This window comes from Tenebrio molitor, chromosome 2 (assembly GCF_963966145.1).
Source record: "Tenebrio molitor chromosome 2, icTenMoli1.1, whole genome shotgun sequence".
In the NCBI taxonomy this organism is placed as follows: Eukaryota; Metazoa; Arthropoda; class Insecta; order Coleoptera; family Tenebrionidae; genus Tenebrio; species Tenebrio molitor.
The window spans coordinates 24,992,560-25,010,620 of record NC_091047.1 but is presented as its reverse complement, the minus strand read 5'-3'; the positions used below and the strand labels follow the sequence as shown (position 1 = coordinate 25,010,620).

Sequence of the window (18,061 nt, the reverse complement as noted above, 5' to 3'; positions counted from 1 at the left end):
TGTTATGCGTCGACGTTCTGCGTTACATCCATCTCGGAATTTATTTATACATTACTAACAATACTAACATTAAGTGGTGAAACCTGAGAGTTGAAGTTACCCCGGAATGCGATTTGCCAGGTGAGCACCCATCCAAATTTTGGCCAAATTAAAACTGTTATACGAGTATTAAATTTATTAAATGTCAATATTAAAATCTATGATCTATACACCAATCATCTTCTCTTAATGGTTAAGTTTACAAATATTAGATATTTATCCTCTCTATTAACTTTTAATAAACTAAATTTAATGTACATCCGTCAAACATGTTCTTTAAAATATTAACTGTATTATTACCCTTTTACAACTACAAATATATATTCCATAAACACAGACTGTACAAGAATTCACGTGTCTATTTTTTTTAACAACAACGTCTAAAGCCATTTCCTAAAAATATTTATTTCATAAAGTTGCCTCTAAGAAAGAATGTGTGTGATTGGTTAAATTAACATCGTTGTAATTTAAAAATTAACAAGCTTCGTTTCGGAATGAACATTAGAATTTGCAATTAACGGCTGACGCGCGAGTTCTGAGACAGCTGTATGTTTTATTCTGCACCACTTTGTCAACGTCCATGACTCTGTAAAACTAATTGTTTACGTTAGCAAACATCTGATTCAAAATTTTTATTCGTACCTGCTTATTTGTTGAGTAATTCGCTAAGCTTTCTCTTAAGGATTTTACCACTGGCACTCTTAGGAATTTCTTTGATAAATCTGACACCGCCACGTAGCTGCTTATGATAAGATACTTTATCTAAAATAAGAAATTTTTAAACAAGACATGAAAAAGAACCATCCGTACCTGCCAAAAAATCTTTAACTTCATCTTCAGTTAAATCGACATCAGAATTTTTAACCACAAAAGCTAAAGGTAATTCTCCTGCTTCCTCATCTGGAAGACCGACAACAGCAACGTCCTTGATTTTTGGATTCCTCAACAAGATTGTTTCCAGCTCTTGGGGTGGCACCTAATGAGTTACTAATTTTGAAAACTTTTGAAAATAGCAATGTCAGAAATTACCTGAAACCCTTTATACTTAATTAACTCTTTCAGTCTGCCAACTATGAAGAAAAATCCTTCTTCATCGTAATATGCCAAATCGCCAGTCAAAAACCACCCATCGGAAGTGAACGCCTTCCTAGTAGCTTCTTCGTTCCCATAATAACCTTTCATAACCGCATCTCCTTTGAAGCAAAGTTCTCCACTTTGGTTTGGTCCCAAAGATTTTCCAGTTTTCGGATCTCTGATCTTGCTCGACATATAAGACACAACTTTACCGACAGAACCTTTTTTCTCGCAACCAATAGGTATTCCCAATCCTAGCATTGTAACTTCTGTTAATCCATAAGCTTGTCGAATGAAGTCTACCTTCAATCTAATTTTTTGGTAACAGCGAAGAGTCTGGATTAAAATGATTTAGCTAACCTCGTTTTTAGGATTTCCTCTGTTTCTCTACTCAGAGTAGATGACCCACAATTTATGTATTTAACACTTGACAAATCATACTTATTGACCAAGGGACTTTTTGTTAGCAGAATCATAATCGGAGGCACTAGTGACAAAATAGTTATTCTGTACTTTTCAATTGTACGCAAGAAGAGATTTTCTTCGAATTTTTTTAAAAATACAATTCTTCTCAAATAGTAAACATTGGTTAATGTAGTAAACAAACCATAAACATGGAAAAACGGAAGAATCATAAATTTGCTTGTTTCTTTTTTTTCAGGAACTAATCCTATGTCACTGAAAAATAATCGCACCCACGATCAGTGTTATTCTTATTACTCATTGACTGACTTACTAAATGTCTGAAAATGTAACTAACACATTTCTGTGGGTTAACATAACTCCTTTGGGTAATCCGGTTGTCCCGGAAGAGGACATAACGAATGCTGGATGATTATCAATATCTACGTCGACAACCTCAAATCTGTATAGAGGATCATTCGAAGGTAAACATGAATTAATAAAAAAATCCATCGATTCCATATCAACAATATTTTCCTTGTTGTCGATTACGATTATTTTCTTTATGAAACCCAATTCTTTTTTCAAGTCCATCAATGTAGAAGAAGTTTGTTTAGAGCAGAAAATTATTTGTGATTTAGACAAGTTTAAAGCGTGTGTCAGTTCCAGTTTGGTAGAGTTGCTATTTACAGGGGCCACTGTGGCACCTATGTATAACGTTGATAAGACGGGAATGAAATATTCAACACAATTTTCACTGAAGATGGTCACTATCGTATTTTGGTCGTATCCAGATTTTTGTAAACTTGCAGCCAAAGAACATGTCTTCGAAAATAGGTCTTTGTAAGAAATATACTGTTCTGTGCGTGCATCTACCTAAAATTCATCACCTAGTAAGTACATACTTAAATATTACAAAATAGTTTTTTTGTTCGAGACTGTCAGAATTTGAGAATTTTCTCCTGTGTGACGTTTTTGTGTTAGTTTCGCGATATACATAACGTGAAAAGTGGTAAAGTTTGACCAGCGAGAGATTGGTTGACAAAAAAATCACTAAATTCTACGCAGAGAAAATAACACCTAGCGCACGCAAAATTTGAAATATATCCTTCAACCAGTAACATTTTTGCCCTGAAATTATTCTCTAATTAATGTATTCTAGTGCATTTTGTAGTGTAGGGTTGATTTAATACAATTTAAAATCTCCGAATCTTTCGCTGGACGAAGTATACATTTCGTTTTTTTAAGACTGGCCATAGGGTTTTACATGCTAATTTTTCAACCCCCTGTTAACTTTTGTCCTCATGAAAATATTCAACCCAGATTTGTAGTAAAGTTGTGAGATATGATAATGTATTGAATTTCAATTTAATAACCAGGAGCAAGGACATTTGTAATTTTGATAGCTAATTGATTGTGCAATTGCTTAACTGCCTATGGCGGCCATTTTGAACTTTAATTTTTGTAGAACAATTATGGACCAAGAATGAACCGACGCAATTGACGCTTTAAATTTTAATAATCTAGAAATCGACGCGGAAAGCGCTACCAAGCCAATAGTAAAAAGTTACTTAAATATTCTTAAGTTATTCGTTACAAAAAATACTTTTGCGGGAAGAAATTTCCCGCGTTTGCAATAATGCAAAGTGCTCACGTTTAGGTAAATTACCATTTCCTACAATTACTGTTTCATTTCTTTATTGGTAGGTAACTAAAATCGCCTTGACAACTGTCGGGAAGGAGACATATACAACACTTGTGTTTTTGAGGTATCCAAAAAAAGGACATGTGCTTTATATTAAGTAGGCACTTAATCGAGAAATAAACAATTTTTATTGTTTATAACTAATTTTCGTCAATCGTTTATTAAAGAGTCTAGTTAATGTATGGACAGGAGAGTGTGGAAGTACAAGCCTCTTAAAAACATTGTTGAGTTGCTAGACAACCAACAATATAATTATATACATAAAACACTCTCTTCACTCATGATACTAAGACAACCAGATATGATCAGTTACGCGACGAGTTTTGAACCAACTCGCGCATGACGTCACCGCGTGACAAGAATGTCTTCGGCGACTCAAGAAAATCTCGTAACTCCCGTACGCAAATTTTTACAGGATACAACTTTTTGTCATTGTATGTTTATTATTAATAATCGGATGAAAGTAACAATTATTAACACATTTATTTTAAAAAAGATAATGTAAGTAATTGGTAATAAACTGATTTTCAAGTTTTGCTTACTAGAAAAAAAAACGCAAATGTGTAACGATGTCATGTTGAGATGTTTTGGGAGTTACGAGGTTTTTTTTGAGTCGCGGACGATGTATGGCGATATCTTTGGCAGTGTTTTGATGTATGTATTTCTGTTTTAATTAAAGTTACTGAAACTTTCGTTGTGGTTCAACTGTTATTTATAGAATAAAACAAATTTTTATCTTAATAAATGAATTTAGTCGACTTCGGTAATATAAGATATTTTTGTGTATTTGTAATACTTACTACTTTATTTTCATTTGCACAGTACAGAATAGATAAATAATGTAAGGAATATAAAAAAATGTAACTGTAAATAATTTTTGTAAATAGGTATATTTTTATTTGGCAATTTTTGTCATTTTGCGCTTTTGCATGTTGGAGACTTCTTTAATATTTTTATTAAGAATTCTTATTTTAAAATACATCTTACATCTAAAAAATAGGTTTTTTGCTTCATCAATTAAGGAGGTTGAGGCCGGATAATCATTTTTTTATTATTATAAATCAATTATTTTATTTTATTTAATTATTTAAAGGTGATGGATTAACTTTTGGATGTTTTGTGCAAACTTAAAGAAAAAATATGAAAAGTAAAATTTACGATTTGTGAAAAATTATTGAAGTAAATAATTAAAAAAAATAGAAACATCTAAACTGTGTAGTTTAATATATTAAAAAATCATAGCCTATAACTCAAATGAACGTAGTCATGTGTAATTTTTTTTTCGTTAATTAAAAGCTTCCTAACCGAATTGGAAGAAACTTTAAAATAATCGGGAAATATCAATGTCTAACATAGTTAATATTTGTACTGCTAATATTATTTGTTCATTTGTTAGAAAAAATATTTGTCATTCAACATGTAGAAAATTACATGTAACAGTTTTATTGCATTTATTACTTAATAAGCTTCCTAATGACCTTGTGTGTAATGTAATGAAATAATCTATTGAAAAAAAATATTAGATTTATTTCATTATTATTGTGTAACGCCTCAACCTCCTTAAGTCGACGTTTCTTGCTAAATTATTCAAATTGGAAAACTAAAGTATCGGTAACTAGACAAATAGCGTTTACTTTTTTTATTATTGTTACTGGTACAACCCGTCACTGCACAGGAAACCATTGTTTATCCAACTATATCAAAGAAACCAAAACACAATCACAAATGAACAAAATAATAAAAAATAACATATTCACACTGAAAAACGAAAATTTTCCTAATGTAAATTTGATTTTGTCCGTTTGTCAATTAATTGTCTACTTGACAATACCTATCAAATAATTTTAAAAAATGACATTGAATTTTGGCGTTAATTCTAACCTATCTCTCGTAAGAAGGTTTCACACTATGGAAAAATTGTAAAAATGTGTCAATTTTATTCTGACAGTTCCCGTTTTTTTTTACCAACTGTAAAACACAGTAAACGCAGGAAAAAACGAACTAAAACACATGTATTTAGCAAAGACCGAGCAAAATTTGTCACGGGATTGCGTCACCAGACGGAGAGAGACAGAAGATAACATGCGCGTGAGCATATCTTGGTTGTCTTAGTATCATGCTCTTCACTCTACACCACGTAATAAATTCGCTGTGAGTTTTGCCATAAAAAACCTTTACTTCTTCGGGGGAGTAAGCTTGTAAAAGCCCTGCAGAATATCTTCTGGATTATCCATGATTAAAATTACTGCTAACTTTTTACAAGGTTGACAGATTATAATTGTTATTTTTTTTGACGTCAATTGTTATGTCAATGGTAATTTGATTATTGCATATAGTAGTGACCCAGTTTAAAATTTGAATTTAAATTCCCGGTACCGCCACCAGAGCGCGCCAAATGTGAAGGTACTAGCGGCTAGGCGAGGAACTAAGGGATGGGGTTGGCAATCCTGGGGAGAGCGGAAATATAGCTGGGGTGAAGCGGTCTCTCGCGCGCGTGGTTGAAGGGGGTAGTTCACTTTTGTTTGGTTTTTCGAAACGAACACACCGTGCGAAGAGCGATCCATATTCCATAATTTGTAAGTTAAATTTGAATCAATTACACGACCGTCCCGAGTATATATTTTGTGTCCCCGTGAGGAATCCGACGTTTTAATCCACCTCGGGTAATTTATCCCACGTTCGTTGTCTTTTTTTTGGGACCAGGACCACGTGGTAACGGTATGTTGTAGCTATCATTTTGTTGCATGCTGTTTCTTTCGAGAAGCGCCCATTTGTTAATTTTAAGCGTTATCGCTAAGTTTCTTCCGGGAGGTTCATTTTTCAGGCAATCTGTTACTTTCAAAAATTAGTAGCCGTCGTCCGAATCACTTGCGTTCATTTTGTTTTTCTTTCGGTAACATTTTCTAACGGCAACCGATCCGCAATTTTTCGTGTAGCATTGCCAGCGATTATCGTACGCATTATTTATGTTGCTTACTGATATTTGTGCCATTTGAAGCGGTTTTATTTTATCGTTGTTTATTTGCGCTTTGTTCTCTTTTATTTGATCATTGTTTAATGTTTCGATTGGTTCTCTTTTATTTGATCATTGTTTAAGGTTGCGTTTTATTTTGTTGAATTTATCATTGTCTAATGTTACACTTGCATTAAACTCGGGTCTTTCTTTGTGTTGTAAGTACGATCCTATGGGGATTAGGTGACATTCAGGAGGTCGGGAGGTTGTTTAGTAAATTTCTGTGGAAGCTACGGCTAGGAAGCGTCGTTAGCGGAGGCGGACCTAAGTCTTTGCTTACGCGGATGTTTTCGTGAAGCTTTCGTCGAGGTTATAGAGACTTCGGGGTTTGTCGGTAAACGGTTGGTGGGGGACGGCGGACCTACGTCTTTGCAGAAGCGGTTTAGGGATGCTAATCGTACGACCCCGAGACGCTCTGTCACTCTTCCTTGGTCGGTGAAATAGTCTGACGTTCATTAATAACCCGAATATCTTTAAACGTCGCTTGATCTCAAGATGATTCAGATTATTCTTCTGAGCCCCCTCGCGGCCGAGAGTTTGTTACCTCCAGCTCTAAGCTCCCGTTGGCGTACCTTGACCGCGTAGTTCCGAATTAAACATTGTTTTTGTCGTTAATCGAGTTGAAAATATGAGTAATACCTGGGATACGGTTTTTGAAGAGGGTTTTTCATCCATCCCTGTCTGTAATAACTGCACTATAATTTGTTTACTTGTTTTGCAAGCTTTAACCTGTCATTTTGTCTGTCATGTACCCGTTTTCTGTTTTTTCTTAAATGTTGCTGCATTCATCTTGTTGTTTATCTTTGTAATGGACTCAATTAATTAATTTCTTGCACTCCGTTAAACTTAATTTCTGTCCTTTTGTATTCGTTTCATTTTTTTTTATCGAAGTTATTACAGGCATTTTTGAATAAAAGATATTTTGCGTCCCTCACATGTGTGTTTTATTTGCGGTACTCTTCCAACTGGAACCCTCATCGTTTGCAGTCCGAACATTTTCCGCCAAAAGAAAATCACAACGTAGCCCCCTTCGATGACGATCACAACCACATTTGTTGCAGTTTGCGCAGGTTCGAATATTTGGGGGAAAGAAGAAATGTATTCAGATCATTAAAATATTATGTAACGATTTGGATTTTTGCCATGGAACAAAATTAGAAAAATATTGTAATCAACTGTGTGTTGATTAATTTATTATTTTAATTAATTAATGGCTCTCATTAACACTCTTATTGATTAACTTTTATTATAACACAATTATTACAAGTATTAATGTTAATACAACTTGAACTCATTTTTTTTTTCAATTCAAATGACATTCGGAAACATTGAAGCAACCAATAAATATTAGCAAAGCCCTTGGCAATATTGTGAAATGACAACTTGATGGAATAAAAAGTAAATACCAATTTTTTTCTAAATTCTAATTACATTTAATCACATTTTAATAATTTTTTTCAGTTAACGGTGGTAGGAAAAATGTTGTTTGCACAAAACAATGACATGTAGGTACTCGTGCGTTAATTTCTGTACTTGTATGTAATGGGTAAAAATTAATATCATATTAACTGGAAACTTTGTGGAAACCAAACACCTTTTTCACTGATTAAAAGAAGAAGATATACTTATATTTGCATAGGTGAAGCAGAAAATAACTTTGCAGGGAAGTAGGTATCTTATTGCCAAAGTGAAAAAACCAGAACATTTGTTAGGAAGACTCTATTTGTTTGTTTATTAATCAAATAACGAAAGGAGTCTGTTAAGTTTTATTTAGATTAAAATTTCGATTCAAATCTACCTTTTTCAACTTTTTTTAAATTTGTTTTCCGGAGATAGTGTAGTTTGTAGTGTGTAAATTTTTTTTTGTTTAAAAAAATTTTCACAACGTAAAAACTTCAGAAATTTTACTTTATGTAAAAAAAAATACGCCAGGTGATTATACAATTTTTTCACAGTTTTTAATAAATGGTTAATAGGTACTCTTGAAATATTGTTTTAGCAAAGCTGATGTTAAAATCAAAATATTGGCGTGCACAATAGTAGTTTATTTAACTCGCGTTTTAAACTGGCCCACTCAGGCCAGAAAAGCCCAATTTACACAAGAACGAGTTGAATACAACGTTTTTTGTTCGACGAGCTCCTTAAAGGCTCCAAATTGCTTAAAATCTTTAAAATCAGCTTCAAATTGTGACATTTATCAAAATTCGTTCACATAAGAGAAAATTCTCAAATTCTGACAGGTCGAACAAAAAAAAGTTATTATTATATATAATTTATTTTCTAAAATAAGGCCGTGCACCTATCTATGTCTCTTGTCAATTGTTATAAGAATAAATAACTTTTGAGTTTGTGTTATGTACAATTACGGTCAAGGAATTTTGGCCGTCACTTGACATTCCAGTGAGTTGAGATGTAAAGCGACCCTAATGTATTCGTAACCTCACTTTCTGCTGTTACAAGACTTGTCATTTTGATGCTGACTGACTTACAAGAAAACGCGCTTCCTCATTTCGTGCAATCTTGGATCAGGGATATTATCTGTATTTTATTGAAATAGGGTATTGGCAGCACGTTCACAACTATTTGAATGAAGTATGACACTGACAAATTTTTGGATGTTAATTCCAAAAGTCAATCATAATGACAATAAAGCATAGACTACATCCATTTTTTTTGAATTGACATGAAAGTGACGGCCAAAATTCCATGGCCGCAATTGTACTAACGCATGAGAAGACGTCATAACCTTTTATAGTTACTTGGTATACTCCGTCCAGCGAGAGATTGGGAGATTTTAAATTGTAGACTTGGAGCCCAACACTACAAAATGCACTAGAATACTTACATTAATTAGAGCATAATTTCAGGGCCAAAAATGTTACTGCTTAAAGGTAAATAAATAAATAATTTACGCTAGGTAGAATTTAGTGACGCGTATGTCAACCCATCTCTCACTGGACAAACTATATCAGAAATTGATGACATAAATAGCAGATTGAATTAATTGAATTAAAATATCATTTCACCACGCTTATTATATTGCTGCACTTAAAGTAGATAACTTTTACTAGTGATTATTGAATATGGGGTTGGTACTGATATTAAATTAGAGTGTTAAAAATGTGATGTCATTGGAACCTGAATCCATATTTTGGATCAAAAAAACTATTAAGATGAAATAGAAAAAAATAGCATGTTACACTCGTTTCACAAGACATTTTGTCCAACTCTCGTTCCTTTAGAGCAGTCCTCGCTGCGCTCGTCGTGCTCTAAACTCTCTCGTTCGACAATGACTGTCTTGTGCAACTCAGGTGTCCCTAAAAAAGAAGACGAGTCTATAGCTCCCTTATTTATCGGACGATTTTAATTATCTATGCACCAAATTAAATGGTTGTGAATAGGCTACAAGATGGTCTACTAAATTCATGTATAGTGAGTTTTTTTTAAGAAGACTGGCCATAGGGTTTTACATGCTAATTTTTCAACCCTCTGTTAACTTTTGTTCCGATGAAAATATTCAAACCATTTTTGGAACGAAGTTGGAAGATTTTTCAAACTATCGGATAGATTACAATTCAATATCCCAAACTGTCGAAAAAGTTGTGAAAAAAATATTTTTTTGTTCGACACTGTCAGAATTTGAGAATTTTCTCCTATGTGAACGGATTTCGATAAATGTCACAACTTGTCAAAACGAAACGTCAAACTAATTTTAAAGGTTTTAAGCAATTTGGAGCCTTTAAGGGGCTCGTCGAACAAAAAAACGTTGTATTCAACTCGTTCGTGTGTAAATTGGGCCTTTTTGGGCACTCGTGGGCCTTTAAACTCGCGTTTTAAAATGGCCCATTCGTGCCAAAAAAAGGCCCAATTTACACACAAACTCGTCAAATAAACTACTATTTTAGCGCGCCGAAAGCGTCCAAAAGTGGAAATCGTCAGGTGCTGGTTGAGCCGACAATGGCGCTACTCTGGCGGCCGCTCGACGTACTATTATTTCGGCGCCCTGAAAATATTTTTTTCACAACTTTTTCGACAGTTTGGGATATTGAATTGTAATCTATCCCATAGTTTAAAAAATCTTCCAACTTTATTCCAAAAATGGTTTGAATATTTTCATCGGAACAAAAGTTAACAGGGGGTTGAAAAATTAGCATGTAAAACCCTATGGCCAGTCTTAAAAAAAACTCACTGTATAGCCCTAAGGGCTTCAAGGTTAAAAAAATTTCAAATGGGAACACATACTTTTTTTAGAAATTCTGAGAAATTTTTATTCTGACAAATTCCCTCATGTTATGAAAACAGTTGATATTGACCAATAGTGTGCCGAATATCGCGAAAAAATCTAGTCATGGTCAGAAAATGCGTCTTGAGCCGACAAAAATCTCCCTTCCGGTGAAAAACAACGTTGACAAGGCTTTTGTTTTTGGTGGTAACACAAATTAATGAACAAAATGTCAGAAAATTATTTTGACGTTTTCCGAAATGGATTTAAAAAATCGTTTTAGAAACGACTCCAGCAGTGATATTGACTACAGTGTGAAAACAATTTGGAATACAACAGGTAAATTGTTGCAGGAAAAGTGCCACGATGAATATAAACTAACCTTTAATCAGTTTTGTGATGTTGTTCCGAATGTTTGTTTGAATTGTTCATTCGGGAATTTGTCTAGACTCTAGACAAATATAACTCGACTTCCCATTTTTTTTAGGAAAATTTTGATTTTATAAGACTCAAAGTTTGTTGCTTTAGGCAAAACCACTCGACCCTAACGGGTCTTGGCAAAAAATGGGAAGTCTTGTGATATTGTTTCTGAAAACAGCAGTGTATCACAAGTATAACTTCGCATAAAAAAAATAACACTAACTTTTGAAACAAATGAAGACCACCAAATAATAACATAGGGATTTCGCAAAGATGCCGCCAAAGATACCTTTTCTTTAACATTTTTTTTTTTTGTGTAAGTGTAGGTATACTTGTGATATATTGTTGTTTTCAGAATAAAAATCTTTATCAGAATTACAAAAAAAAGTATGTGTTCGCATTTGAAAAAAAAATATTTTGACAGTTTTCCATTGAAGCTCTTGGGACTATTTCATTTGGTGTATAAATAGTTAAACTCCTATAAATAAGGGGGTTATAGACTCGTTTTCTTTTTTGGGGACACCTGTATAACAATATACTATTGGGTAACGCCCTAATGTTAATTACTTTATGTGATTAAAAATTGATTAAATTACGTAACAATTATTTTTAGAAATATCATTCAATTTTTGTAACGTAAAATTAACAAGATAAATGCAATTTATTTTTTCTACAACCGTCAAAAAAACGTGACATTTATGCATCGTTATCAAGTCGCAAAGTATGTCATTTTTGACAAATATTTTAGCATCCAAGGAAAATTTTACAAAAATTAAAAAATTCAAAAATTTCAAAATGCGGTCGTAGAAAAAATAGTGTTTGTATTTCGTGCGAAAGATGATTGTTTTGTTGGCGCATTCGAATGAGTTTGAAGTTTCGACCTGACGGTCTCGACCAAAAACTCATTCTCATGCGCCAACAAAAAACAATCATTTTGCGCACTTAATACAAAAATAACTATTTTGTTATGTTAATAATCCAGTCGTTCAACTACTTAATTAAAATTAAAAATATCCAAGTTCAATGTAACGAACGTTAAAAAAACTTGTATTTTACCAGACTGTGTTTTTTTTCTTTCTTACAAACATAGTTCGTGTTTTCAATTGGTTACATGTCTTGTTCGCTAAATAAATGAAATTTCGCATCAGTGGTTGAACAGCTGATGAAGTGATGAGGCTACGCCATACGTTAACGGAAAAAAAACAAGCACCAGTCCACTTGATCACAGATATTTTTAAACATACATTACAAAATCAACAGGCACATTTTATTGCAATAAACCCTTTTAAAAATACATCAAAACTTTTAAACAAAACTTTAAAACAAAAGATTTAAAAACGTATGGCTTAACTTGAACAATAAAAATTGTGTTGGTTTGAGAACAGTTCCTATATAATTGAGTCACCGTCACCAAAATTTGACGAAAACATAGTTCCGTAGACATGGAATACATAATAGCACTGTAATTCACAAATTCAAAGTTCGGTTATGTGACTTTGTCTCTGTAGAATATTTCCAAATATACAATACATTTTGCATTTTTCACGTTACTCTTTGCACAATTGTTAATATCTTACCATCGCTTCATGTTCACAGCAGTGCGTTAACAATTGATCGTAAATTAATTTTCCCACTGACGTGTTGGGAACAGTTTTCGAAGAAGAAGGTCCTTTTAACACGTAAGTATTATCTTCAGCCATTGTTGCTCGCACGAGAATTTACACTGTACTATGTAGTTACATTGATCAACAGTCATTTAATATTCTTTTGAAACACAAAAAACATATTAAGAACGATAAGTAAAGACGATAAAACAAGGTAACAACCAGTGGCGGCTCGTGACGGAAGGCTCTGTGCGGTAAGTTTCATATGACTCCATAACAACGTGACGTTTCACCAGACGATCCGTGGCAGGAGAAGTCAGCGCCCAGCGTTCACAGGCTTCGTTGTAAACGAGATTTTGACGCGCGTCGGCAGTTTTTACACTTTTAACGTTAAAACAATTAATGTTAGTGGGTAATTTAAAAAAACTTAATTTTGGTGAATTGACCATAGAAACGAAAAGTGAATAGCGGTCGACCAGCGCCGAATTTAAATATTGTTCAAGAACAGAAACAATACAAAAACAAAGGGGCGTTTACCTGCCGGTTTAATAAGAATAAGAATTCAAATTGCCATAGATAACTTTGAAAAAGCAATCACATAAGTACATTCGAAATGACCTACCGTCAGTATCTGACAACTCGCAACGCCAACTTCGACGCCAAATTTAAAAAAACACCCTTTACATACAACACGAAAAACGTAATTCCCCTAAAAGTGGAGTAATTTCTTGTTGACGAGTCACGAGCCGCCACTGGCAACAACTGAAAGCTTCACAAGTCTATATCTAGAAAACGTAATGCATTGTAATTTAATTTATATTAAACATGTTTTTAAATGCGTTGTTCAGTTTTATTACTAAATTTAGAGTATCTATTGACAGACACTTTGATAATTTATGCAAATCGTATGTATTTAAACAGCGTAGTATATACACTTCATGTATCATGAATTTCTTATGCCTTATGTCAAGTTTATGTCCATTGTGAACAAGGACTTACTGGATCGGTAATGCCGTATGTAATTTTTTTTGAAGTGTTGTTTTTTCGCAACGTTGGCTCCTATTGAATATTGATACATCGTAATATTTAGGTACGGCCGGCGGACAAATAAAACTGGGATACTTAAAATTTAATCTATGTAAATCAGAACATTGAATTGTCAATATATTTGTCAATGTCTATATAATATGTCATACCAAAGCTAACTTATTTGTGATAAAGCCGTAATTAAACGATGCAAATTTGCAAATTTTGACTTATATGATTGTCATTTTTGTCCCAATTTTATTTGTTCATCGATTGTACATCAAATAGGCAAAAACCTATTGTATGTACTGTTGCGAGCAATAAATTTTGGTCATCAATGTCATTTCAAAATTTGGTTAGATTGTCACAAATTGAAACAATTTCCCTGCCTGATTATGCCCATGTCAACAAAGTGTCAAAAAAATGAGAACAAAATGACAATTAATGTGATACAACATGATGTTAGGTTATGACATTTACGACTGTTTTACAATGGAGCATTTTCGATTGCGTCAAAGAATTACTTTGACAACCAAAATTTATTGCTCGCGACTGTACATATGCATAGGATTGATCTGAATAGCGTTTACACACACAGTTATCTGCACCAACCCCAATTATTTTTTAAACAAAAACAGGTTTAGCACAAACATGATGTTTTGGTTTGCATGCACCAAATATATTGACAATTCAATGGTCTGATTTACATAGATTAAATTTTAAGTGTCCCAGTTTTATTTGTCCGCCGGCCTTACCTAAATATTACGATGTACCAATATTCAATAGGAGCCAACGTTACGAAAAAACACTTCAAATTTTTTTTTACATATGGCATTACCGATCCAGTAAGACCTTGTTCACAATGGACATAAGCTTGACATAAGGCATAAGAAATTCATGATACATGCAGTGGATATACTATTAATTTTTACGCAACTTATGAGAAGTGACCTCACTGAACATTACTGTTGTGTACAAAAAGGCATGAAGAATCATATTCGAGTTATATGGACTTATAAATTATTTTCGAAGTGCCCAAATTTACAAATTATTCTTAGGTATCTCTTATGTATTTCTTATGTCTTATGTCCATTGTGAACAAGCACTAAGGATGTTTATTGCTTGTTGATTATAAGAATTATTATCAGCATGTCTATACTGTTAGATTTTGGTTAGTTAACCCTTCCTCTCGACAATGGCCCTGTAGCGTTGCCTACAAGATCGCCTGATCTCAATCCTTGCGATTTTTTTATGCGGATACATGAAATAGGTACTCTGTTCCAGTTGATAATTTCAAAAAATTAGGGAAAAATATGCAAAATGCTGTGACGGTAATTCGTAACAGAAGAGACGTGATGGAATAAACGGCAGCATTACGTGCCCGATGTTGACTTGTCAATGACGGCGCTCACTTAGGACACTTGTCATTTTTCCATCTATAAATAAATACTTTATTATTTTTTACTGTTACATTAATTTTATTCGTTAAAAGAAAAGGTTTGTTTACTGTATCACAAGGTTGAATACGATATTTTCACTTTGTTTTTGTTAGCTCCGTTTAATTTACTACATAAATAACATAGGCGGGTATTTTTAATTTTCTCTAGAAGGGTTGTTGTCTTTTGTGAACTGTATTACCAGTTAAATTTAAGGCATGTATGTTCCATTTGAAATAAATTTAAATTTACACTTTAAACTATTTGTGAAATAGCAATTTTCAATACAAGTGAGCAAAGTAGTGCATTTAATCACGAGTACGGAAGTTGGGCGTCGGAGCCAAAGGGGAGGACCCCAACCGTACAGGTGGTTAAATGCACATTTGCTCATGTGTTTGAATCAGATTTTTTCCATGATCATAAAAAAGAGTCGCGGAATCGAAATTTCGGGTAGTATTTTTTTGTCACTTTTTCAATTTTGAGTTAATTGCAGTGAGTGTAATTAAATCATCTGTTTCATCTGCTGCCTACCCCTTATTATACCGCAAATCACTATTTTTTTAATGTAAATAAATCAAAATGACATAAACATGACAAGAGTAAAAAATGAGGTTATATTAACGTAAACTGTACTTACATACCTATCATTATCTAGCTGCATCACTATTTTTCATAACTGTTAAAATCACTGAAACAATAACTTCTACAAAATTAGCCCAACAGGGAACTCACGAAAACAGTTTTTCACAACAAAACGCGTGGATCAACAAAATTCGAAAGAAAAGAGAGTATGAATTTTCTCAGAAGTTTACCCCAAGCAATTTCACATTTTTTCGTCAATTGAAATCTAAATAACAGATAACAAATTTAAATAAGTCAAAAATAAGACAAGCTTTAGTTACTAATATTCAAAAAGTAAAAACAGATTAAAAAAAACTTTCAGTACAACATATTTGGCGTCCTCTATCCACAAAACATTCACTTTGCTCACTAGTGAGAAAATATTATTTCCTCACTAGTGATTCAATGCTCTATTTTTTAAAAATCGACCCATCAAATTAGAATTACGCCGTAATTTTTCACGGCAACAAATTATCGATAATTTTTTGACAATTCATGTCAGTTGTCAGTTAAATCAGCGATTTTATAGCGTTTATTCGAAGAAAACACCTTATTATTAACAATATTAATTAAATATAAATTGATATTTTGATTATAATTTTAATTTGGCCTAAATTTAAGTTGCAGCGATCGTTCGGTGAATAGCACTGAATACTCATATCGAATTGCCCTCGTGATTGAGAAATTCCAGATAATTTTGTTAGTGACCCACTCGTGTTTGCTGTTAAATTTTTACAACAGCAGACACTCGTCATTACCAACACAAAATTATCGGGAATTTCTCAATCACTAGGGCAATTACACCTGATAATTTTTAGTCGTTCTACTTTTCTCTAAACTTGAAGAAATTAATTGAAATAACACGTTGTAAACATCGAACTCGTAAGTATTAAACTTTATTTACTGGACTTTACTTTACGTAAATAACTACATATAATTTTTTAAGGTCATCGTTTTAAATGTTACTTTCTAATCACTTACCCCAATGAAAAAAATGAAACATGTAATAAGTACAGGGTCATTATAAATTATTGTAGTCCAAGTTGGCGTAAAAATTGAATGCAAAATTTATAGTTGCCGCTCCATATAAAAAATGATCAAAATTATGTGAATAAGTGAATATAAGCCGTTCAAGATTGTTTTAAACACACAGCATGCCAAGATATTTTTTTGTTAGATTGGCGTCAGGTCCTGTCATATGACGTTTCGTTTTTAAATATTCGCATTGTTGTCAATTGCGTCATTAATTTAGTTAATAATAATTTACCCAGAACTGCCCTACAAATATGTATGTTTCATTTCAATTACAATTTTACGATTATTGTTCCTAATGCGTCCAATTATTTAAAAAATGTAACAACCTGGGAGCAGTGTTCGGTTGAATTATAACCTCAAATAGATTTTATTGACAAATCACAATACTGCCAACTAAAATGTCAAATTTTCATAGATAGTCCGAATTTGAAAAAATCGTGAATGGTATTTTTTTTTATAGGTACATACCGTTTACACACAGGAGTTAAATTGGGTGCAAAACGGCTCAATATTTTTTAGATTCAATCTGTTGCCTAGTGGTTGGCCAAGCAATGGTAAAGTTCACTAAACGGATTTCCGTTGTTTTTCCACAGTTTTATATTTGAAGCTATGGTGACTACATTTTTTGTTTAACATTAACGTATCCCAGGGGGGAATGTCTCAGTTTTTTGAAAAATCGCTTCATTCTTTTTAAAAAAATTAATACAATTTTTCAATAATTTCCCTTATTTTTGCTCAATTTTTCATTTTGAGCCGATATAAAAAGTGCATTGGATTCAGAAGAACGTATCTCATGGGACACCTCTCTCAGTTTTTGGAAAAACAAATTAGATTGGAAGAAAATAAAAAACAAAAGTTTCGACAAAACGGGTAAAATTCTAATAAATATATGTATATTTAGAGTAGGCGTAGACGACATTCTAATTCTGTTAACAGTGTAAAGTAATTTTTGTAGGTAACCAATTATTCTCCTGAGTTACACAGGGGTTACATAGTAAGCTTTTCCCAATTTCATATTGTCATATTCCGTGGAGGGGGAATAGGGAGAATGCACTACAAAAATTAAAAATATTTTCCAACCTAACTTTATTTCGTTAAAATGTCAGACGTTTCTTGTGTCATCTTCTACGCTGGAAAAATGTTGCAAACAATTGAATTTCCATAGGTTTGTAGTGACCCAGTTTAAAATTTAAAATTTTATTTCCCGGTACCGCCACGAGGTCGCGCCAAATGTGAAGGTACTAACGGCTAGGGTAGGAACTAAGGGATGGGGTTGGCAAGCCTGGGGAGAGCGGAAATATAGCGGGGATGAAGCGGTCTCTCGCGCGGGTGGTGGAAGGTGGTAAAGCATTTCTGTTTGGTTCTTCGAAATGAATACACCGTGCGAAGAGCGATCCATATTCCAAAATTTGTAAGTTAAATCTGACTCAATTACACTACCGTCCCGAGTAGATATTTTGGTCA

General features: G+C 33.2%; 1 protein-coding gene across 1 annotated transcript; it reads right to left on the bottom strand.

Moving 5' to 3' along the window:
- Positions 1-160: 160 nt before the first annotated feature.
- LOC138124742 (luciferin 4-monooxygenase-like) lies at positions 161-12,636 on the bottom strand. Its single transcript, XM_069039901.1, has 7 exons — positions 12,453-12,636; positions 1,850-2,391; positions 1,474-1,791; positions 1,069-1,423; positions 850-1,015; positions 682-801; positions 161-633 (listed from the first exon to the last, which is right to left on the bottom strand). The coding sequence occupies exons 1-6, from the start codon at positions 12,573-12,575 to the stop codon at positions 686-688; spliced, it is 1,620 nt and encodes a 539-aa protein (XP_068896002.1). The 5' UTR covers positions 12,576-12,636; the 3' UTR covers positions 161-633; positions 682-685.
- Between the last annotated feature and the right edge of the window lie 5,425 nt (positions 12,637-18,061).